This window comes from Dermochelys coriacea, chromosome 6, assembly GCF_009764565.3.
Source record: "Dermochelys coriacea isolate rDerCor1 chromosome 6, rDerCor1.pri.v4, whole genome shotgun sequence".
Taxonomy (NCBI): domain Eukaryota; kingdom Metazoa; phylum Chordata; order Testudines; family Dermochelyidae; genus Dermochelys; species Dermochelys coriacea.
Window position 1 is genome coordinate 72,555,490 of NC_050073.1, and position 25,648 is coordinate 72,581,137.

At 37.6% G+C, this 25,648-nt stretch overlaps 1 protein-coding gene across 7 annotated transcripts in view; it reads left to right on the plus strand.

Moving 5' to 3' along the window:
* Window positions 1-25,648, plus strand: part of MEIS2 (Meis homeobox 2) — a 178,614-nt gene that overhangs the window by 7,935 nt on the left and 145,031 nt on the right. For all 7 annotated transcript variants that reach the window (XM_043515709.1, XM_043515711.1, XM_038406015.2 and 4 more), the window contains exon 7: window positions 8,161-8,275. In XM_043515709.1, the coding sequence (XP_043371644.1) occupies window positions 8,161-8,275 (115 nt within the window). The remainder of the gene's footprint in view (window positions 1-8,160; window positions 8,276-25,648) is intronic.

The window sequence follows — 25,648 nt, forward strand, 5'->3', positions numbered from 1 at the left end:
TGGAGATTTGAGCTATAACATTTTTTATTTTAGCCCCCTGCTATTTGTTTTGAAAGGAAGCAATAATTTGTGCAACCAGAACACCAACTGGGAAATGAAGATTTGTATCATAGTTACATTTTATTCATGTGTTTTGGGAAATGTGTCTCCTCATTGAATTTTTTTTTTAATGTTAGCTTGTTTTCCCACCAAAACTTTGGAACTCTTCAATATATATATATGCACTCTTCACTGGGCTATATTAAGGAATGTATATATTGTGCTGTTCTATACTAAGGAGTAATACACTTCTAATTCTAAAGAAGGAAAACCTTTTCTAATTGTCAGTATGCAAATACCAGAATAAAAATTGAACTGTTCTTTCGTGAGCATCTACCTAAGATATGGAATAGTTCAAGCATGCAAATCTGTCCAATTATACTCTCCAGGTTATTTTTTCATTTGGTTTGATATGCATATTTAATACATAGCCCTAGGCTAGATCTCATTTGGTGAAAATTGGTGCAGGGGTGTTGATGATCCCCTTCAGAAGGACCGAGACAGCATGTTGTTTCCTCTGTTTTATCTGTTGGCCCACTGTTCTGATCCAGGGATCTTCCCCCTGGTTTTATTTGCACATGAAATACGAGAAGCATTTCAACTGATTGGCTATGAATAATGACAGCTAAAAAGAAGTGTAGTTTAATTTGTTGTGTGCCAAGGTTTCTCTTGTGGAGGTGACAGTTTGTGACAGCTGTTTGACACCCCCAAAATCCATACACCTCTCTTCTTATTAAGTGGTATCAAGCTACATTGTGTGTGTGTTTTATGTGTATGTGTAGGGTGGTGGTGGCAGCAGCAGTATATTAGGTACTAATGCAGCTCTCAATATTATTCCTTTTGCCAGACTTGAAAATATAGCTGAAGGAAAGTAACTAAAAGAAATATGAGTCTACCCAACACTTACAGTGTGACTTCTGAAAATGGGATATTCAGATACTGTATATTTCCTTTCTAGAAGTCTACTGCTGTGATATTTATATAACTTAATTGGGGCGGGGGAGGAGAAATGGGGAAGGGGAGGAAATCATTGATCTCTGCAGAAGCAATACCTGTGCTGGAAAAGCAAGCAGTCTTAGGCAGTCTTGTCATATCTGTTTGGTAATAAATGCACATATTGATTTTTATTTTAGTGCACTATTAACTGTTATGTAATACAGTGAGTGTAAGGGAAGCAGGGATTTTGTAAATCAAATCCTGTAGTGCTAGTCGCTGAAAAGCTGCAACTTTTGTAATTATTCTGCTATGTTTAGTAAATATAACAGCCCATAATTAGTGTTTGAAATTTTAACATCCTAATTTTTTGTTATTGCTCTGAGGTATTAAGTGTAGATGGAAAGAAGTTAATTACAGCCATGCTCTGCCTGCACCAGATCAGTTAAAGGGATGTGTGTGTGTGTGTGTGTGTGTTGGCGGGGAACCTGCCCAAATTGCAGTTCAAGTTGAATTTCCCAGCAATGAAAATTTATCATTGTTCAATATAAACATGTAGGGCCCAATCCTGCATTCCACATGCACTAAACTCCCACTGAGACTGATCATAAATCTTTTCTTAAAAAAAAAAAACTATCCCAGTTTGAAAACTCTATTGCTCATGGTATTTGAAGAATCATAACTTTTTCAAAGTCTATAACATTTCTCTGCTTTGCTTTATTTACATTTTCTTTTGTGCATAGCTTCGACTAATACCATACAATTCTTCCCTGAGTCCAAATCTGAGTTAGGGCCTGATGCTGCTCCCATTGAAGTTAATGGCAAACATCCCGCTGGCTTCAGTAGGAGCAGGAGCAAGGCCTCAGTCTGCTCATCATTTGTTTATATGCTATAATCAGTTGAAAATTGAGGTACTAATAAATTGATCTTTCATAAAATGTAATGAAAAATAGGTAGAGGAAAACATAGGTATCTCTTTTTTAAAAAAGAATCTTTTCCAGATTAGAAATCTGATGCCCAAGGTGTAACAGAGAAATAGTAGTTTGAATGTTAAATCTTTCTGTTGTCAGATCAGGATACATTATTTTGTTTTTTGAACATCAAGTTGTTTTATAGTATTCTAATACTCTTTTTAGAAAGGTTAGTGCTGAGCAACCTAAAGGTGTTTTGCAAATCAGAAAATTTAAAAATGGGGGTCTCATACGTCTGTCAGAGGTTGTATATAGTCTTGCCTGTTGGTAAGATTTCATTGTCAGCTGAGCAGTGAGCAAATTAGTAAGGGCCTGATATTGCATTCTCCATGCACCCCAAAATCCCATGGACTTCAGCAGGAGTTTTGTGTATACCAGGAATGCAGGATCAGATCCTAAAGGTATCCTTCTGATTTGTCAAATGTCAGAAGGGAATCTAGATAGTTATAGCAACGGTAATAAGGCAAGTGCTTTTATATAACCAAGTTTCTTAGTGTGTAGTTTAAGACTTGGAATGCTCTTTGTGATCTGCCACCACGTGTCATTGGGGAGGCTTCTAATACACTGAAGACTGTCATATTTTTCTGATTTTTGATTGCTGGTACCTTTCCTAAGCATTTCAGTACAAGTAAATTTAACTATTTTTATTTGATTAAACTTCATTGTGTTCCCCAAATCTGAGATGATAATGCATTTCACTATCTCACTGATGTTGGCATTTTCTCTTTGATTTAGGTGTTGTCTATCTGATCCCAAGTTAGGTTGGAAAGTTATATTTACTTTTTTTTTTTTTGCATGATAGTAATTTAAAAGTAGTGGTATCACTCCAGAAGAATTGTTGCTAGATAGAATTAAAAATCCTGACTGTTCAGGACTTGGTTCTATACACACAGGTGGCTTACATGTTTGATTCAAAGTTAAACTGATAACTACAAAAGCACAAGGAGCCTATATATCATTTAAGAATGATGCCACTTTCTAGGACAGTCAACAGTTCTTCCTGAAACTTCACTCAAATGCAAAGTCAGTGGGGTGAGAATATCAAGATTTTTTTAAAAAATAGCCATGTATAAAACTTGCACATACGTATAAATAAGCAAATTGCTCCTTTTCAATAGACCAAAATGACTCGTGTTTTGTTTTACTTATGTAATGCTGATAGATAATGCAACACTGCTTTTAAGTCTAGTCAGTAATATATTAAAATACAGATCTGTGAGAAAGTAAGCCTCATTGATACAGAGCCTTGACTTTACTGTAAATATATATATCAAGCCAAATTAGAGTTTTTCATGCTCCATTTATTTATTGAAAGTTTCTTTATATATGTTTATTATTGCCATTCACTACATCAGTCTCTAAGACCTCATATCCTGAATTACATTATTATATCCTATATGGGTGTATATGAGGTTTTTGTCTGGCTCAGTATATTGTGTTTTAATATATCAGGGTATGCAGGGCCAAATTCTTGTTGTCTTAATCACGTTAGTAGTTCCATTGATCTCAAAGGTGCTGCTTGTGTGAGTACAGTGAGCAGGACTTGGCTCATAGTCTCTGGAAAACAGTGCCATCGTGACACTTGTTAAGATCAGTTGCAAAGTTAATTTACAAGATGTTGAGTAAAATTAATTTTAAGCTATCTTAATTGTGAATCAGATGTGTAGCTGTTTTATTTGCACATCATGGTTGTGTAGTTTCCACAGTTTTATTTGATAAGCAAAATACACGGGCCCAATCCTGTATTTATTGTCCATCTAAAACATCAATTAAAGTCTGTGGGTGGACTCCTGCTGACTGTACTCACAAGAGTATCATTTGAATTCAGTTGGCCTGATTTTGATTTTACTTACACCATCATAAATCAGGAGTAACTTCACTGTGGTTAATTGAATTATGCCACCATAAAACCAGTGTGAGATCACAATCAGCTCCAGTGGGATTGCTTGTCAGACTTTGTCCAGTGAAAGTTTTGAGTGCACAAGGAATGCACAATCCTCTGGCACTACATTTGCATTTACATAGCTGTCTTGCAAGAGTTAACCTACCAACCTTTGCACCATAACAAGACAAGTGACCAGCACTGTGTCATATTAACAAACAGATGCCTGCATGCAATCCTGATTGAATAAATGACTGTTCTGTAACAAATGTGCTTTGTAATATCTCTCCTTAAGAAATACTGTTCTAGTTAAAAATGTGTACAGTTTCCACTAGATTTGCAGCATCGACAAAAGAGTAACACATCAGATTTGCTTCATATACCCAGAGACTCTTGTCCTTTCCATGCTCTTTTCTAGATTTAGCAAAATTCAATGATGGTGCTAAATCAATTTTTTTTTAACTTTCAAGGGAGAAAACACTGGCAAAATTGTGTTTTCTAGGGAAGGCTGTGTGTGTAAATGAGAAACAGTGGATAGCAGCAGAGTGATCTCCTGTGGCCCTGCTAGTACAAGCTTTCCCCATATTGTCTCCTGCTTTTATATTAATTACAACTTGCATTATCAGCTGCGAGTCTGTAGCCCGGCAAATAGAAAATACTGCCCCTAGAGACCTAGCTTCTTGTATCTATTTTCCATCTCCTTCTATTGTGCTCCACTCAGTATTCACTGCTTTTCTCCTGGTAACACTGCTCTTTAACACAATTAGGTAAGAGCAAGAAGAGCACCATATTTGACTCCCAATTATTAAAACTACTGGGAATAGATACATGTGCCCTGTCTGCCTTCTGTGGTGCACTGCAGTAGTTTAGTTCATGATTAAATACATGTGTTATAGTGTATGTATGTGTATGTGTGTATACATATATATAAAATCAGCAAATGCATTTTAATCACACGAGTCTCCTAGGATTATTTGATCTTCCTCTGCAAAGCACATTTTTAAAGCTAACAATGTTATTCACAAATTGATAAGAAGCCCCGTTAACAGTTTATATAGCAAATCTATTTATCTATAACTCTTTTTAGAGCAATACTGTGGGCCTGATCCAAAGCCCAATGAAGTCAATGGAAAAACTGCCATTAACTTCAGTGGGCTTTTGGGGGAGGCTCTCTATATGCATAATACATTATATTGATTAGTTCCATCAGAGTAATTCTCTTAAAATGTATATTTGGGTACCACTTTTGCTTCAGTATTCATAAAATTACTGCAAATGACTGGGAATGTGGCCAGGAAGTTTTTCTTGAGGGATGCAAAGTTGGAACCTGTCTAGGAAAAAAAGTAAGAAGTTGGATTACACACACACATATCTTAATCCAAAGAAAAATAGTGGTGCCTCATGATCCACCCTTATGGTTACTGATCACAGTTTTTATAATACAAAAGAGTAGTTAATTTCCCTGTGCTTAACATATTCTTAGTACTCTATGATTGCAACTTGTAAATAACCACTTTATTATTTTTATTTCTCCATAAAATGCTGCCAAATTCTTTTCCTCAAGAAGCCCATGTCACAAGAAATACACTGAGTTCCAAATCAATACAGTCTGTCTTTCTAAAACTCGGTCTACAAACTGAGGTCAAGCACAACTTGGACTAGTATAGACAGATAGGGGTTTCAGCTGCGGGAAGTCTGATTCAGTGATGCTTTCCAAATCATATCATTTTCAGAACAGAAGACAGGTCCAGCTTTTTAATACCGTATGATAGGTTTTGGATGATATTTGCCTTAAAACATAACTAAGGTGTCACTGTTTAATAATTGTAATTTTCATAATGTATGGTAAGGAGCTTTAACAGCAACCAGCTTAAGAGAGCCTGCAGTGCATAAAATTAACATAACTTGCTGTGTTCTCTGAAAAGTTTAGCCTAGGTGAACATGTTGCAATTATTATATTCTAAAAGAAGATTCCAGCCTGATGTTGTTGGAGGGCTAAACTCATGCCATGCTATTGTTTCTTTCCTTTTTTATGTATTTCTTCTAGCTCTTTATCTGATTACCATCCGGCAAACAGCTGACGCTAAGAGGCTGCAGAGGGCTGAAGGGCTCCTGTCTGCTGTTTGCCTTCAGCTTGAAGCTATTTGAGTGGTTTCCTAACTCAGAGATAAAAAGAGGAGCTCATAGGCACAACTCTTGTTTTAATCCAGGCTGCAAAGAAACTTGCTCAGTCTTTGCATTTTATTTCTGTAGGAACTTTCCCCCCGAACCCCACACACTTTATTTTCATTCATAGTCTATTTTTTATTAACATCTAAGCTGCTTCGATTCTTTAGACTTTTCATCTTTCTTTTTGTTTTCATTTTCACCTGACTTTGCAACATGATGGTAACATACTTTTTATTATGGTTTTTGGGATGGCGATAATTAGCTTTTCGTGGATTTAGTTGCTACAACAGTCTCAACAAACATATAATACTACTGTGTAATCAGTAATTTTTGATAGTCTTTGTTGCAGTTCTATATTAGAGAAAGTATGTGAGTTAGTTCAAGAGAGTTTGTATCCTAAATCCTGTCAGCCATGCTGATGGGTTATGGCTGTTGTGGATCCTGGGACAAATCCTGCCTGATTTACTCATTCGTGTAGTCCAATTGATTTAAGTGGGACTGTTTGTATACAAAAGGCAAGCGGGATTTGGCTCCCTATTAGTTTTAGATTACTTAGGGTCTGATTCAAAGTCTGTTGAAGTCAATGGAAGTCATTTAATTGACTACAGTGGGCTTTGAATCAGGCCCATAAAGTTTGGTTGGATTTGGAGAAAAATGTTATCTGGCTGTTCCACTATATATTGCTGTAATGCATGTGGTATCAATCAGTTTTGGGAGATTACCTAGACAGGGTTCATTGTATGTACAGGGCCTGATTCTGATCACACGTACACTGGTTTTACTCAGGGTAAATCCACTGATTTGATTTGATTTACTTCTGATTTACATTGGTGTTAGTGAGGTCTGAATCAGTCTGTATATGCATCAGCATACATCATTCACAGTTCTCAGTATTTGCTGATGTTGTAGTAGCTTAGGGTGTGCATTATTTTCTCAACCAAGATTTTTTATTTTTCAAAACTTTCTTGTCTGAAAGTGTTACAATGTGCTTAATCTAAGTTGTCACATACAGGTGACAAGTAATGCAGGTCCAGCCCCAAGTCTGATCTGTTTCATGTGTTCTTACTCTCCTTTTTTGCCAGAGGAAATTCCATCTCTTGCCTGCCTTCATGTGGTGCTGATAAAGCTCTTCCTGTACAGTAGAATTCCTGTTTTCCTTTAAGCAACAGCAGGGTATTGGGAATGATCAGGAAAGGGGAGGAGGACCAGGAGGAGACTACACTCAACAAAGTAGCACTGAACTGTGACTTTCAGTTTTCCTCACTTATCCTTTTAAATAGGAGTTCTTTACTCCAGGAAAACCAATACTCAATAAATTAAAAGCTATCATGAGTTATGTGACTGAAGTACAGTAGTAGAAGTCTTACTTGGCCAAGTATTGTCAAATTTCATATGTCTGTCTTTTACATTCTTTTTTATTGTATTTTATGTGTATTAATGTAGAAAGAATTACATAAAAATCACCATATATATTATTTTATATAATCACCTGGTGATTATGCTTGACAGTTCTTGTAAGTGAACTGTTAAAGAGCGATACATCTAGAAAGTCTTTAAAAATGTGTCATATTGAAGAAAAAAATTCTTTACTAGTATATAATGTATTTCAGAGGGAGCTTATTTTTCCCATAGCTCTGAGTTTGCTTGAAGTATTTCCAACTTTCAAACTGGTGGAGGAGAGAGGGGTGTGACGGTATGCTCCCCTCCCATCCACTTTTTCTTTTACTTTTTAAAATATTTTAAAAAAAATCCCCCTCACCTAACCAGATGTGGCAAAAATGGGAGAAAATGTGGCACTACACCCACTCCAGTTTGAGCTTCAAGTATTAGAGAAAAAACCATGTTAACTTATCTGCAAATAGTTCATCAGGAAATACTAAAACTTTTGGCAGAAGTGTTTTACTGCTCTACTATTAAAACAATTAACCCCAGATAGCTGTTGGAAGAGTAAAAATCGGTCCTTTATTTTACCAAATAAATCTTTGTATGTCCTCCACTTCTAACTGCTGAAGACATATTACATTGTACAAACAGTATCAGTATTTGGCACGTTTCACAAATGCTAATGTGTATACTTTCCCTCCCTCCCCCTCTGTTTTCTTTCTGTTCCTCATTTGCTATTGGAATGGGAACTGTGGAAAAAATTCCTTGGCATTCTGACACCAGAACCCTTCATCTTGGAGAGACCACGATGATGCAACCTCAACGCATTCAGCAGGCACACCGGGGCCCTCCAGTGGGGGCCATGCTTCCCAGAGTGGAGACAACAGCAGTGAGCAAGGTAAAAGGTCAAACTTTTTCCCTGTGCAAAGTAGGCATGACTAAAATAACTTTGGCTTTTTTATGATATCAGTACATCTGCCTTAGTGTAAACATAGAGTGGCAGGCTTGCAATGTAATCAGCTGTAACTTAGGGAGACACTATTTCCTTTTCTTAACCTACTTAGCAGCATTTTATTATTATTTCAAAGTGAAATATCTAATCTTCAAACAAGCTTTGTAATAACAATTGATTAGTTCTGCCAATTCCTTTACAAATTTGGTTATCTGCAGTTTATTTTTGAGTGGTGTAAGTAAATAAAATGACAGGCATACTCTCCAGCTGTGATGCAGTAGTTTGTACTGGACTGTAAACAGAGAATTTAACTTGTAATATTAGCTATAAAAGGACTCCTATAGCAAGCCATAAATCTGTTATATCATATAAGAAAGATGCAGAAGTCAACTCTGAATGACTGAAAAAAATCTTGTGCAGTGTTTGCCTGTATAATATTTTTTCTGAAAACATGAATTTTGAATACTTGATAGAGACAGACTCAGGCTGCAAAATTCAAGTCCAAATCTAGGCTTCGAAACCCCCCCAAGTGTCCAAAGTTCAGGAACGCCGATTCTCCACAGCTTTGCACCTTGTTCAGCCATTTCTGCCTGTGCCAAGTGGGTGTCAAACACTGCCATTCAGACTGGGGAACATGTTACACCTGCTTTGCACTCACTTGACCCGGGTATAAATGACTGTGCAAGGTGCAGGGCAGTGGAGAGTCAGGCCCCAGGTGTTCAGAAATTGAGTTTTGGTGGAATATTTTGCATAGGTGAGGCTCATTGTAATTTTTGGATTTTGATCTGGGTTCACATTTTAAACACTCCCTAGGTTCAGTGTGGTAGTAGCAAAAAGAAAAGGAGTACTTGTGGCACCTTAGAGACTAACAAATTTATTAGAGCATAAGCTTTCGTGAGCTACAGCTCACTTCATCGGATGCATTTGGTGGTAGTAGCAGTTTCTCTTTGGTATAGTGAACTGGGTCAATTGTTATAGATTATTTGTACAGGGTGCATTTGGATTATTGCTACTAGAAAGTGGAAGAGGGTATGATATAGGGTTTGATCTTACTCCCATTTGAGTTATTCAGAATCTTTTTATTAACTTCAATGGGAGTTGGATCAAGCCTTAAGTCAATTGGAGTCATTCCATTGACTTAAACTGGATTTGGACCAGGCCTGTAATGAACTATAACAGCCACAGCAACTAATGACAAGGAGAGCTTTAGTTATAAAGCAGCAGGTCAGTGAAAACTCTAGTAATTCACTATCAAACTTTATGGTTTATAGATATAATCAATATGGATTTCTTGTCACTAAAATGCTGATGATTTAGTGGAATATTTATATTTATTTATTTACTTTTAAAGCGCCCATCCCTGTGGCATTCGGGAGTATGACATAACTTAAATACATCAATGCATTAATCTAAACTGTCCATCCCAAGCAGGACACATAGGTCCCATACCTATGTGTTCATGCTCTACTCCCAACAACCATAAATAATTCAGTGATGGTCCATCATCAAACAATGTTTGACCACAAAGACATGTCTTGTACTGCAGCTTGAAGGATAGAAAATTTGAGCTCTGGTTGATAGCCAGCAGGAGTGAGTTCCATGGTCATGGGATGCTACACCTGAATACCCAACTTCTAATCTCCAAGCATGTAAATCTAGGGGCTATCAGCAAATACTCCTAGGCTGACCTCATTATTAGGTATGAAGCATAGGCAGAGGTCAACCTAAGGTAGCAAGATATAAGATCCATCATTCTAAGTTATGGTCTATGGTATTATACACTCACAAATATATTATACTTATTTAGGCATCCAGTAGGCTCCTGTGTAGGGAACCAATTTAATCACCTGAGTGTTGCCCGGTGTGCTAGGAAAAAAACATACCTAAAGTGCGTCCCCATCTACCTGCTATGTTTCCTTTTGAAGTGCCAATCTACAAATTGAATGTCAGGACTCCAATCAGCTGCTCGCACTTGAAAGATGCACACTCTTGTGATGTTTAGGTAAAACTCCCAATTGAAGACTACGGCTGAGATGCCTCCCCTCTCCCATTCTCCCAGGGAAATTACAAGAGGGTGCCTATTGGAAGAAAATTCTGCAAGAATCCCCTTGTTGAATTTTCCTTGGATTGTTCCATTGGAGGGGCAGGATTGGCCTCATAACTACTGAACAGGCAGTGGTTCTATCCCCAAGCACAGGGATCCCCAGAATCTGAAAGAGGCCACAGCCATCTGTGAGGAGAATCTGTGCCTCTCCTCCAGGTCTGGGACCCACTTGTCTGACCCTTGCTGCCTCTCTGATCATTTGGCTCCACTGAAACTGCATTGCCAAGGCTCTTCTTTGCTGCTGCCTCTGGGGCACCACTCCTCCAATGGGGTTTCTCTGGGATGGAAGAGTTCATGAAAGAGTTAATGCAGCCTCAGATTGCATTAATATCCCAATGGCTTTTCTGCCAGTGTCAGGTGGGGTGGCAGAGGTAAGTGATCCACATTGCTCCTTCTCAGTCCTGCCTCTTGACCTCCCGCTCTTTCCTGGCCCTCCTGGCCCTTCCTTTTCTGATCCTCCGACTCATTCCCCTGACCCACCCGTTCTCAGTTCCAGCTCTAACCCTTAAGGGAAGGTCAGTGGGATCTGGTGGTGGGTGGATGTTACCATCGATGTTGTTGACCCTCTGTGCAGGACAAGGTAGATCCACACAAAGGGCTCCTCCCATGATGTTGTGACTGGAAAGCATTAAGTCATATGGGAGTTTTGCCTGTTTAAGGTGTGCAGTATCTGACCCAGAATGCCACAGCAGAGTGGCTGCTCATTCAGCATCGAAAGGGTTAATGTAGGGGAAGATTGAAATTAGTTAAAATATTTTGGCACTGAAAGAGTTACAAAAAGGGCCTTCAGGCAGTGAATGATGAAATATTATCCTAATTTTATTAGTGGTAAGTGTCTGTGTTGTTTTTAGCATGTCACCTCATCTGTACAAGGGGAAACTACACTATGCGCAGTATCGATCATCTAACAAACATAACTACTAGTGACCTGTAATCTACCAAGCATTTATTGACTTTAGCCTGGTTCAGATTCACAGACCCAGGTCAATGTCACAAAATACTATTGTAGTGAATAGTAAATAATGTAGTAAATATAATCAGCTTTTTTTCCCCCAGTGAAAGGGAGAAAGGGTTAAATACATCTAATAATAAAAATAAAACATTCAAAACATTTTACAAAGGAAGGGGGGGAAAGGAGAAGCTGATTTAATGGTCTAATGAGGCCATCTTCCAGAGACTTGTTTTGTGTAAGGCTTGCTTTGACCTTTCGCTTTGCTCAGGAGCCCAACGCTTCATTTTTCACATTCTTGCAATTACGTTAACGCTTCAAGCATTTCTGACTCTAAGTCAGCTAGCAACACCAGGCATAACTCAACACTGTGAGTTTTTCTCCTCTCTGTAGATTCATTAACAGGTCACTGGGGTCCCAACTGAAATTTAAAACTGACTGGTTCTGTTGGGTTAGTTGAGTTATGGCAAGGGAGATAGCAGGAAAGGGGCTGAGAGAAGGGGAGGAGAGATAGAAGACCCTAGGGTTTTTGGCAGGGAATATATGTGTAAAACCCTAAGAAGCACATTAAAAGGTGTGTGAGGCTTTAGCATGCAGCCATTTCGTTGGGGGGAAAAATCTAAGTCTTTTGGGGTGCTACATTTTCCTTATTCTTTGCAAAATAAAGTAAAATGTGCCTTTGCATATGTAATGTCCAAATTATTGCTTTAAAATGCTAGCAACTTCTAGAATTCTGTATTGGTTTATGCCATGGTGAAGGATATGTCACCCACAGACTTTAATTCTTATTTATTTTCTTTATGGGATATTTCAAATAATGAATATGGCAGATTATGCATGAAAAACAGGAAATCAGTCTTTTTTAAGGTTTAAAAACATGTGGTCTACAGGAAATCACTGGAGAATAGTTTTAGTTTCATATTTTATACCTATTTTATATCCTGTATAATACAGGATTGTATACCTAGTTTGCAATATTTTTAGTTTTTTAGGTCAAAGGGCCCGATCCTTAGAGGTGCTAAGCACCCACAAGCAGGTCTGTTGAGAGAAATTTGGGCCAGAGTCTCATGTTCTCTGGGTTCCCCAACTCCTCCCATTTCACTTTATTTATGCAGACATTACAGACATATATGGACATATTTATACAGATGTTCAGCACCTCTCAATATCAGACCCACAGAGGTAAACTTGTGCATAAGTTACAAGCCAAAGGCAGGAAGCTCGTCTGCAGTGTATAGCAACAAACTTAACAAGATGGGATCAAATCCTGCTTGCCTTACTCATGTGAGTAGTTCCACTGTTATCAATGGATCTACGTGTGTGACTAAGGTGAGCAGGCTTTGGCCAACTGTAGAGAGGATCTGAGCACCATTTGTTCAGAAAATATCTTAAATAGTCTTTAAATATTTTTCTGTGGTAGTTTGATGTTTTGTCCCACTGATTTGTCCACACTAGCTTTCTGCGGGAAAGATTAATTATCTGCTTCAGGGCAAAGTCAACAGAGATATTGACTGAAATCACACATGCTTATCCTAGGTTACATCTTTGTGTTGATGCATATTGGAAAAGTTACTCTGGGTGAGTTTCTTGTTCATTGTATATAATACATTATGATATATGAATTTGGAAACACCATGAGTTGGTAAGTCAGAAAAGGCCTTTCTTGATATTGAAATTATACTAACACAGTAGACATATGTAAAATGAGTCTGCTTTGAAACCAAACCATAATAGATACAGAAAGGAGGAGTTGTATTAAATAATGCAATGTGTTCATACACAGTATGCAATTGAATTTTCATACCCAAACTTTGCTATTACAAAAAATGCATTTATGATTCTCCCATTATGCTTTTAAATATCGTGTGTAGATATGCATGCATTGGATTGTATACATATCTTCTTATATCTTCAGAACTTCTCAGCTTAAACCTTATACAGTGGAGATACAGTTTTATTGGTGAAAAACTATCATTTTGTTGCTAGAAAGTAAACCCCAGGTTCTGTTGTGAAAAAGCAAACTTCCTCATAAAGAAAGCTTTACTGGAGATGTATCATTTCTAAAGGCACTATTTTCCTAAAGGTAAACTATGTGCACTGTGAACAATTCTTAAAGAACAATTTTTTTTTCAATTGAGGAAGATACAGGAAGAAGGTAGCTCTTATTAATTCATCTTTTCCTTTCAAATTTTTGGGGCCTGTCCTTGTGTTGATGGGTATGAGTAATTCCCATTAATGGTGATGGGAGTTACGCATGTGCATTGACAGGAGAATAGACCCCTCAGTGTTTAGAACACATGAAATTTACATTTTTTTCCCATCGCTGTAATTGAGATGTTGACAAATTGGAGAATATTGATGAGACTTTGTTTTAAGTATTTCTTGCCAAGTTTGTTTTATTTTTCATGGCTTGAACAATAGTGTGGGTTCAGCAGCAATGAATAATAAGGGTAGAGTAAAGATAACATTGTATTTCAATATTTTGATGTGCCAATATGAAATAAATTATCTTAGGCAAATGGAATATGCTGTTTTAATCATTAGCTATGCATGAGAGAAAAATTGATGTTGACATCTTTGCTGTAAAATCGTTGTAATGGGGCCTTCCTTACAATTCATTTTTGTAAAATTCATTTTGTACATTTTGCAGCAATTGAACAATCCCTGCACTGTGAATAGGCAGAATTCCCAGAAATACTGAGACAGTTGGCCCAGTAACTGCTGAGCTCACACTGCACACCACACGCACATTAACCATAGTGCTGCCAGAAACAGTTTAGCTAAATATATTAACATATTAGTAGCCACCCATCTTTCTTTTCTTTTATTCGATTGTGTGAACAAGTACATTTTGTGGTTTTTTTTTTTTTACCATTTATGTCCCCTACCTTTCAACCAGTTAATGGGGCTAGAATTTCATAGTAAATCTCTTTTATTTATTGTACAGTTTTCTAGTCATTATACTGATGAAAACTGCAGATCCCCACCTTTTATTGAATTTAAAGCTTAGAGGTGAGTGAGCTCTTAAAATATTATAATACATTTTAAGACTTACATCTTACTCTCTTAGTTTCAAACCCACATAGTTATATGCAAAAATGTTTTTTTTCCTACAAATATACAAGTTATTAGATAACATTTACTATGTGTTCTAACTGTGTTGTGCTGGGGTTTCAAATGCAGCTTAGGAAAACTCTGTCAATGGAATGTTGTCATAGTGGCAGGAATCTCTTTCAAATACCCCTAGATACAATATGACAGATGCCATCTGGAATAATCTTTTGCTAGTTGTTTTTAACTTTTATTTTTCCTACAGCTAAGTTCATCCCAAACTGGTCACTTACTGTTAATGGTAAACATAGTGAACTTCTTTTCTCCCTTCTCCACATGAAAGCTCAAAAGAAAATAACCAAATAATATTGCTGAAGAGATTGCTAATGGTGGGATATTTACTTTTGCCTTTATCGTTTTGTTTTTGCTTTGCTTTTTTCAAATGCAGAGGGCAAGATTTCCCTTAAGGTCTTTCCCACTCCCACACCCTCTGCCAGATCTAACCTAGCCCCCCTCAAAATGTTAGCTATTATTTTATTTGCCAAATTGTAAAAGTATCTGTCTGTTACAATATTAATGTTTTTCATAATTCAACACACTCAAACATGCAGTAGTAAGTGCAAATGTTTAAATGCCTTCCTGGGTTGTTACAGTCTGACTAATTTCTTCCTATATATATTAACTTATTTGAAAGATCTAGTGTTGGAATCTCTGGATTTTTTTTTTAACTTAAGTCGTGTAAAGGGATGTCTCATGATGCCTGTTAGAGTTTAATTTAGAGTAGTAATTAAACTTGAATACTGCCTCATAAACAAAAGATAAACAATAAACCAGCCACATTCCCTGCTGTTTCATAGCTTTCTTTCCCAGATGTTTTAGCCTGATAATTTTTACACAGTGAACTACCTAGCATGGCGTGCTGTGGACAGAGGTCAAAGACTAGTTCTATGTAATAGATTTTTTTAAACTTTTTTTTTTTTAACAAAATGCTGGAGGATTTTTCTTCATCTAGCTGATTAAATTCTGAGATACTGAAGGACACTTATAATTGATTTTGTAATTTCCCTTCCCCTTCACTTGTTTAACAAGGCCATGCTGATTTAAAAATCCTAATTTTATCATCAATGACATAGTGAGCTTTAAAAATTATTATTAAGGTATTTTGACAATTAAACAAAAGGAGAGAGCAAGAGGGAAAGAGCCAGAAGATATTCCTTTAAATGCTGTGTTGATCCTAAGCAACTAAAGAAATGTTGACAATAGAACATTTTTTTCCCCCCAAACCAACCCTCAGGCTACTGGAGCTTGTGTGTCCATTTCTGGACCATTCCACTGTCAGCCATGATCTTTCTAATTGTCAGGTACTAGTAGGCCATTCAAATGCAGAAGCCATGTTATTTTCACTGGGTGGGGTAATTACTGAAAGCTGAGAATAGCTGCACTAAAGACAGAGGGATACTTTCATGATCCCATTAGCATAAGAGTGGGTAAATTATTCATGCCAAGTGAGGATTCTATGGGGAAAAGTATAGTTAATGCACATAGTTTTTAAATGTATCCCTTTCTGCTCTGAGACTAAATTCTTGTTGGATTCAGTTCTCAGACATTTACAGGAAAGCTCTAGTGGCATGTTAGACGCAGTTCATCTCTCTCTGTTTGCAGCGCTCTCAATAGAGACCATCTGGCAAAGATCCAAAAGGTGATTAAACAAAATGATCAGCTCTTGTTGCTGTGTTACATGTCCAATACTCTGGATTAAAAAACATGACCCACGACAGTCAGCTAAAGTCATTCTTTTTTTTCTTTTCCCTATAAGAATTCAGATAGTCCACAAATGTCTATGCCATCTTTGTATCCTTATGGCCCATAATCATGAACAGGTTGTGCAAATGGCTCTTTCTGTAGCACGGTCTGTTCCAGCAGCATAGAAAAATTTCCTATTAATTGGGTCAGTCTAATGTTCATAATGACATGGGGAAAAATTACTAAAATGTATTCTTTAGTAGACAAAAAATGTGTGCTTTCTGCCATGAGAGAGTTGAAATCTGACAACAGGTTCATGTGATTGATTAATTTTCTTGTGACTGAAGAAATTCAAAGCATGACATTGTCATCTGCTGAAAATAGTATACAGCTCCTTATAACCAAACAAAAAGGGGAAAAACATGAGCTGTGGTTTAACACCACAATCAGGGATGAATTTACAGTGCCATTCAGAAGAGTACTCCCTTATCATAAACAAGCTGATAATCACACTGAATCTAACTCCCAATTAGCTCTTCCTTCCCTCACAGAGATCAGCGTACATGTCCTCCTTAAGCCGTGATATGTTGCTATTGAGTCAGACAGAACATTTGAATACCTTATGTCATATTCAAAATTTAAGGATTAACACTATATAACCAGGAAACCCAGCTAATCAGCAAGGTAATTTTCAAACCAGTCACTTAGATGACTGAGTTAAGGTAAAAATGCCAAGACTGTGAATAGGGGACATATGTATCTTATCTTTTGGGGGTTGCACCAAATGCCAAGTAGTAGTGTAAATTCAACAGAAAGCAGGCATTGTTGGAAAGTAATTAAAGAAATATTGAAATGAAATCTTACCATATGAGTGAAATATTTGTAGAACTACTTTGTTGTTTCATACATAACAATTTGCATGGACCTGAACAGTGATTTTTTTAAAAACTGCTTGGACGGGGGAGAGGGGGAGGATGTTGAAGTTCAAGTTGGAATACACAGGATATAGGACCTACTGCTGAAATATTTAATCATATAATTAGATGTAGCCTGTCTCTTAGAACCAAGAATATTTATAGTCTGAAATCATTTGGCTGATTAAAGAAGGGGGCCCTTCAAGAAAAGAAGAAAGATCTAAACTAAATCAAATTCTGCTTTTAAAAGCTAAGAAGATCCAGCAAGGCTGTCAACTCCCCTTACTATGTAAGGTGAAAGCAATAGGTAAAAGATACAGACGTTTCTAGAGTGCTCAGGGAGGGGAAGTGAGGCTCCCCTAGAGTCAGTGCAATGTGGCAGATGAAAGGGACCCATATAGCCTTGGGGTCTTAAGGCTATTACAGGGCAACTCATGCTCTGTTATCATGCTGATTTTCAATTGATTTTTGGCTGTACAGTACTTGTTGAAGGCCCTCTAGAGCATCAAACACTGCATTATGGCGATACACATTGTAATACATGTGCTTTTTGTCTTATTGTCTTTACTTTGCCTGGTAAGAGTGGCTGACAACGATTCTGTGATTTCTCCAGCTTCTGGGGACATTTTAGGTTTGGGAGTGGGTGGAAGGAGTTTGACAGCCATCTTTACTGGTTTCTTAATGCAGATTGACATATCTGTTTACAGTTGCATTTTCCAACCAATTGAATCTTAAATGGTTGTAAACCATTTAATATATACATTGGTTTAATTTGCATTCAGACTTACCTCTGTATCTGATCAGAAGATATGTCACTCACTTTGGGGACCTTCACAAAACTATAATGTTATTACTTCTTACTGTAGGTAGTTGATATCAGAGATGCTTAATCCTGAGGCTGAGGTTCCAGAAATTTTCTATATGCTAGAGAAATCAATTTTGCATATTTTCAAGCTTCCACCTCTGCTTTTATGTAGTTGTGTCCCTCATGTTGGTCCACTCTCACATGCTGTGAAAATAAGAGTCACACAGCTGAGTCTTAGCTGACAGAGACGTTTTTACTTTTTAAGAAGGTTCATTATTTTAATCATATTATTGGCTAAATATTTGCTGCAAAATTCTCAAAAGCAGCATCTATACTTGTGCCTGCAATTTTGCTCCCACAAGTTTTGGAGCATACATTTATTCAAACATGCAAACAGCCTTATGCAAATGAAAATCAGAAGTTTTACACGCATAAAAATGTAATGTGAAAAAACATGCATGTGGAAACCCTGTGGGTGCAACTTCTCATGTCAGGGTAAGGCACAGTTGAAAATTTAACCTCTGGTATTTGAGAACTTTATAGGAAGGCAGTGTGGTGTACAGGTTAAAGCACAGTACTAGGAGACAGGGGTTCTAATCAAAGCTCTGGCACTGACTCAGAGCACGATCCAAGGCCCTTTGAAGTCAATGGAAAGACTTCCCTTGACTTTAGTGGACTTTAGATCAGGCTCTAATGCCTCAGTTCTGCAATTTGTTGCACACAGATGACAGCTGCTTCAGTGGCCCTTTGTATGGACGTGACTGTCTGCCCATGTGCAACAAATTGCAGGATTCTGAAGCCTTTTTGTGTGCAAGTTATGTTACCCCTTTGTGATCCACTTTCCCCATCAGTAAAATGGGGGCAATAGTATTTAGCTATTGCGCAAGGGTGTTGTGAGGCTCAGTCAATTAATATTAGTGAAGTGCTTTGATATACTTAGATGGATGGTTATACAGAAGTGCTGAGTATTATTATGTCATTAGTAACTGTGAAATCAAAGCAAGAGCAGCATTGGCAATACATCTAGGTATTTTATTGCTTGTTTAGACACTCTCTCCTCTTTCAATACAGAGAAATTGGTAAGAGAAATAGCCTTAACATTGCAGTCTGATTTTTAAATAGTGAGAAGGTCTAAATTTTCAACATTTAGGAAGTCAATCACCAGAAAGGGCATAGACCTGGGTACCATTACTAGGCAATCTGTACATGAAGGTGAAATGTTTGGAATAATGTCTTCAATGTATTAGACTTTGATTTGTCATTATGTAAGCATGTCTTCCCATTACACATTTTTTCTTGAACAAACATATTTAATTTGAACAACTCAGGGAAACTCTGTGTTTGTGTTTGCACTCCCTTTTATCTACAAGAGTACCCAAGGGCAGTTATGTATTGCAGGATTTGTGCCAAACCAATGTTTTGCTTTGATTTTGTGTGTGTATGTGTGTGTGTTTCTGAAGGATTTCCTTTAATACTCTAGAGCTATACAGCGGGTTGTAGTGTTTAGTGTTCTCGTGCACCAGCAATTCTGTCTTTTAGACATTGATATTGTTTTTCCTCATATTGGCATGGGAAGATCGAGTATACTCCTTGCTCCATTGCCTAAAAGTCTGCAGTGTGCACACAGACAGTGGTGGCCAAGAAAGCAGGTTTAGGGCATCAAAACTGGCAGCACTAGTATGAATAGCCTGCTTGATATTTTAGAGTTTCTTTTTGTCAAATATCACATTCAATGCATCCGTTTTGCTCTGAGGGAAATTATAAAGAAAAAATTTACACACAATATATTTTATCATTACAGTTCCTTTTCATTTTGGTCCTTGTGAATATACCAGGTTAGCTTTAGTACCATGGTTTTCCACAGAAGTTACTTATAATAACATTGTTAAATGCACCAAATACAAGACACATTCCATAGTTGCACTATTCATAAAAGCTCTCTTTTGATTTTGGGCCAGTGGCAGACTCTCCACTGGGCATTCAAGGAGACATTTTCCAAGAAAGGGGGCTGGAGTCAGCTGGAAGAAAGGTCTTCCCTGTTCAAAGGAGTGTTCAAAGGAGTGGAAATGTTTTGAATGTAGGGGGAGATTATCTATATAAGGTCCTGATCCTGCTTCCACTGATGTCAATAGCAACTGTTTTCAGAGTAGCAGCCGTGTTAGTCTGTATTCGCAAAAAAGAAAAGGAGTACTTGTGGTACCTTAGAGACTAACACATTTATTTGAGCATAAGCTTTCGTGAGCTACAGCTCACTTCATCGGATGCATTTGGTGGAAAATACAATGGGGAGATTTATATATACACACAGAGAACATGAAACAATGGGTTTTATCATACACACTGTAAGGAGAGTGATCACTTAAGATGAGCTATTACCAGCAGGAAGGAGGGTGGGGGGGAAAAGCAACTGTATGACTTGAACAGGAGCAGGATCTGGTCCCAAATCCATATCTGTTTCACGGAGTCTGGACCAACTGGGGTTGCACACCTATGCAATTGAGACCAGAATATGGCCCCTTATTAATACAATTTACACTGCTGTTAATTTCATAGGAGAAATTCGTATAGAAACTGCAACTGAGCTCTTGATACACATACCGTATCTCCAAGAACAAAAACAAGAGCTCGTCTTAAAACTATAAGTAAATGTTAATAATATTTTAATATTAAATTCTAAAGAAATTAATCTTTTAAAGGGAGCGTCATCATATTTTAAGGGACAAATGGAAATAACTCTTGCCAGGGCCATTTCTACATAGCTTTGGAAAAGTACAGAAACTATCCTCTTTTTTATTCCTAGATTCCTTTTAAAATCAATGCACTTAATTCTGTTATAATTCTACCAATATTTATTTCAGATATTCTGGGGAGGTCGGGGTAGTGAATTGATGCCAGTGGCTGATGTAGTATATGTAATCTTATGTTCTAGCAGTTTCACAGATGCTATAGGAGTGTACTCCAATACAATAGCTGGTCCCTGCCCAGGTGTGCAAGGGGTTAAAGACACACGGATCCCTCCCCATTGTGCTTTCACAGGAGACACCTACAGCTGCAGTTCTTGCACTCGCCTGAGCACAAAGACCTCATAGGATCCATTGCAGAGAATGTGCTCTACAAACCCTTACAGGCCTGGGTAATCTTGTGACACAATGCCTCTCAAAGCTCCTATTGGGTGATATGGTGCCACATGATTTTCATTGTGGGGTTGGGCCTATAAGGCACCAATGAGCCCACAATGTGCCAGCCATGAACAAGAGAGGAATGGTCACAGGAGCTGTGGAAAAAGGGAAGAGAGAAAAGCATGAGACAGCCAAGAATTATGTCCAAGGAAGCAGGAAGAGGAGAGGACAGCGCATCCAGAGGGGCTGGGACATAAGTGGCAGTGCGGCATGTGCAGGGGAAAAGGAGAGTCAGGCAACAGGGAAGCTTGTGCAGGAGAAAGGAGGAGAATGGGACTGAGTGGCAGGAACACATATGCAGGAGAGCAAGGGGAGAGGGAAGAAGAGAGATGGAGGGAGAGATGAAATGAAGAGAAGTAGACAGCATGTTTGCCTTAAAAAAAATTGTATTGCATTAAAGACAGCTAGTAACACATAAATACTTTGGCTCAGGTGTTTGACTATGCTGGGTCACTTTGTAGAGCCAGCTTTAGGTGATATCCCCAACATAAGGGGATCCTCTGGTGGCATATAGCACTGATGCCACTACTCCCTCCCTCCCAAGCATACGTGCTGGAACGAAGGGTGCTGGGGGTGCTGCTGCACCCTCTGGCTTGAAGTAGTAATAACAACCTAAATACATGGTTTCCGCCTTCAGCACCCCCACTGCAAAAATTGTTTCAGCACCACTGGCAGCAAGCATAGAGGGCCTGGCTTGGGGGAAGGGATGTGTTTTCCCTGTGCCCTGCTGATTCCCAGATCCCAGAAGGGCCTTTCCAGCCATTTGACAATGAACAAAAGTTTAAGCGTTCTTCTGGCTGCTCTAACTTACACCTGGGGACCAGCCCAGCATGCAGCCCATCCAGGGTTGGGGAAGCTCAAGAGTGGTTTATGGCTGGCTATCTTTGCATCCCTCCAATTTGCACTGTGCATTCCTCAGCCACAGCCAGGGATTGGCATTTTATATTTCTCCATGTAAGCAAAGCCATTGCTGTAGCTGCAACCATGATGTGATGCAGTTGTAAATGGGAGCAAAAGATGATCTGCAAGTTCTCCAAGGTGTGATTCATGCTATGAAAATGTTTGACAACCCTTGATTTAATCCTTAACTATGGAAAGAGCTCTTTTTCCTCTCATAACCTGGTGTTAATGCTTTCAGGCTTATGGGCTGCCCATGTTTAAGCAACTACATTCATCTACACCTTCCTTTCCTTGTATCTGTCCAGAGATGCAAATTGGTCATATTAAAAACAGAACACAGCTCCTCTTATATGTCAAAAGTTCACCGGAAAGGAATCTGACACATACATATATGGATTTTTATTGCAGGGCTGAGCCCAAAGCTTTGAAATTATTTATGAGCATAAAATTCAGAAACTTGCATGAACTCCCTGACCAAATTTATAGTTCTGGATGAAGAGTATGAAACATCAATTAAATACTGGAAATCAGAATCATTCAGCTCACGCTTCCCTTTTACTTCCTCTGACCTCAAACTCATCACTTAATGGCTGTGCTCTTGTCAGTGAAGGAGTCTTCACTCTATGCATCTGCTAGACAGGACTGTTCGAGAGGAGCATAAACTTCTACAAGTCCAACAGGAGCTGAGTGTGCTCCTAGTTTCCCTTGCCCCGGGGAACGGGTATAGGACTGAACTGAAATCCTCTGACAGAGCCAAATTCTTTTCTTATTGTGGGCCTAATACAAAGCCTGCTAAGTCAACAGAAAGTGTTCCATTGACTTGAATGAGCTTTGGATCAGGCCCTTATGCTTGTATAAATCCAGAGTAACTCCACTGAAGTAAATGGAATTACTCTGCAATTGCACCAGTGTAAATGAAGGCATAGTTTGGCTCAATGGTAATGCATTATTAGTCTGTGTTTTGTGGGACTGGGCAGCCATCCAGTTAGATATAAAGAGTCCAAGATTATGCAAGTGTTGTGGCATTCTGCATTCACTAACACACTATGCCAGCCTTTTAAATGTTTTAAATAAAACAATTTCCCACTAAAAGTGTAAAAGGAAGCTAACATTCATTTTCTAGATGAGCACATAATGAAAACTCTTGCTTTTCATATTTCTGTGCTACCAAACTGTAAAGCCTGTTTTGCATAAAAAAGTACTTAGTTCACAAATCATGTAAAATTTAATGAGTGTAACTTTTATTGTGTCAGTTCACAACCTTGAGAAAATTATTAAAACCCCATGTCTTCTTTACAATCAAAAGGCTACCACCTTTTTAGTATTTCTTTATTGCCACCTTTTATTTTTATTTCTCAGAATTAAACCAAAATCTGAGCTATGATTTGCCACTAGTTAAAGATTTTAATGTAATAATTTGCATTTTGGATATGTCAAATATTTTTCTTCAAGAAACAGCTTGGGATATGAAGCTAGTTATGAAGTGGGATGGAGTGAAAATCGTTCTTGTGCATCAGCATATACCTTCCATCTTCTGATGTACCTGTGATAGCCAAAGTGGGGCCCCAATCCTGTAAAGATTTACACACATGCTTAACTTTATGAGCTATTGAAGTCAATGGAACTTCTCCCATGAATTAACATTGAGCATTAGAGTAAGTCTCTGCAGGATTGGGGCCTAATTGATGAATGACCACTTAGGGTCTAAACCTCTTCCTGATGAAGTCAGTTGCAAAGCATCCTTTAATCTTCAAGGTGCAGGATTAGGCCCTTAATTATTGGCTCTTCTACAACCATGTTAGTATTGTAAATACAGTAGTACAAGTATTCTGCTACCTGGTTTCTTAATTTTTACCATGGAAGAACTGGTTGAAATTTTTCACACAAGATTTTTTCATCAGAAATGGCCTTTTCTCAAATACTAAGCTTTTTTTTTTAATTGTCAACATTATCAACATTTTCTGTTTTTCATTAATTTTTCCAAGATTTTTGACCAAACTTTTTATTGAAATATTTTCCAAATTAAAAAAATATATCAGAAAATGGGTCCATTTTGAATCCTGCAAAAATAAAATGACTTCTGAATTTTGAATTTTTGGGCGGGAATTGTTATTCTATTTTTCAACCATCTGTGTTTAACAATAGGCTATGTCTACACTATGAGCTAGAAGAAAATAATAGAACCGTCAGGAAGAGTATGCTTCCTGAACAAAGAAAAATCTTACTGTTTTGACAGTAACAAAAATAAACCAGAAGGTTTGTCAGTAGTGATTTTTTTTCTAAGTTTGATGCTCATTAGGAGCCTAATCTACAAACATTTAGTTGAGCAAATAGTCCTTACCCATGCAAGTAGTCCCATTTCAGAATCAGGCTCTTGAACTTCAGTTCTCATGTCTACTACCTGTTTGACACACTGGCAGAGATCATTTTCAAATATGGCTAAAGGAGAACTTGATTGGGATGCCATGTTTTTCATTTCGATCCTAAACTGCAAATGCTTTCTGTATGAAGAAAAGCTGTAGATTTTTTGTTTATTTCTTTGTTTTTATTTATTAGATCTTTACTTTGACTGATGGCCTTTCATGCTCTTGGAAGTCCAAACAATGTTAGTCTCACATTGTGTATTCAGAAATTATGAATTTCTTTTTGGTGAAACATCTGCTACCATGTTAGCAAAAAAGATGATTAGATTTGTCTTTCTGAAGCATAAAAAAAGTCCAGTATCTTCTGCCAGAAAAGAAGATTCCAACCACTAGACTTGACCAGTTTTTTTCAGTAGCTTTATTTTTCCTTAGTTCAATATTGCTTTAGCTTTTTCATGTAGAATACTAATGTCCATAAATTATATATTACAAATTTACCTTTGATTCTTACACTAGTTAAGTAGCTTTAATTCTTAAGACTATAGGTATCTTCCATCTGTTTGACTGTGACAGTAATATACTCATTTGCGGTAGTGTCTCAATGGATTTGCTATTATACTTATCCATTTTCAGAAAATTTCAAAACAACAGAAACATTGTAGATATCTTCACCGATGGAGGATATGCTTTGTTTTACTGTAAATTCATTATCCTGATAATTTCCTTGTGCTGGATTTTATTAGCAGTTCACATTCCCAACTTTGAGAATACTATGGTATAAAATCCTGTCTGTGGGCAAGATTTTATGAAGAAGATCTTTCTTAACTTCTTAGATTTTTCATTCTTTCTATTAATCTGCAATTTAGCCTTAATTGTTTTGTCTTCTGAATCTGTAAATTTGGACAAATCATATAGACAGGACTTTCTAATCTAGTAATTCATCAATTAGGTTTGGTTTCAGGCCCTTCTTTCCTTCTTGTAAACTAATCCCACAGTCCTGGGACCCACCAAAGAGAATGTCAAGTCAGCAAGAAGTCCACACTAGTAGAATTCAGGTGTACTGTATGATGAATAACCCTCCTTTAAACTTTCAAATGGCTATCAATTATTTTTGTTGTTTAATAGATATAAATTGTCCTTTCTTTTAGATCTGCTGAAGAATTTTAAATCTTTGTACAGTAATTTTCTGCATTCTTAATTTTACAAATGTAAATATAAAGTACACAATAGATCCAAAGTTGCCTTCATTGTGTGTCAATGGGAGTTGAGTGTGCATACCTGAAGGCAGAATTTGGCTCAAAATATCTGTAT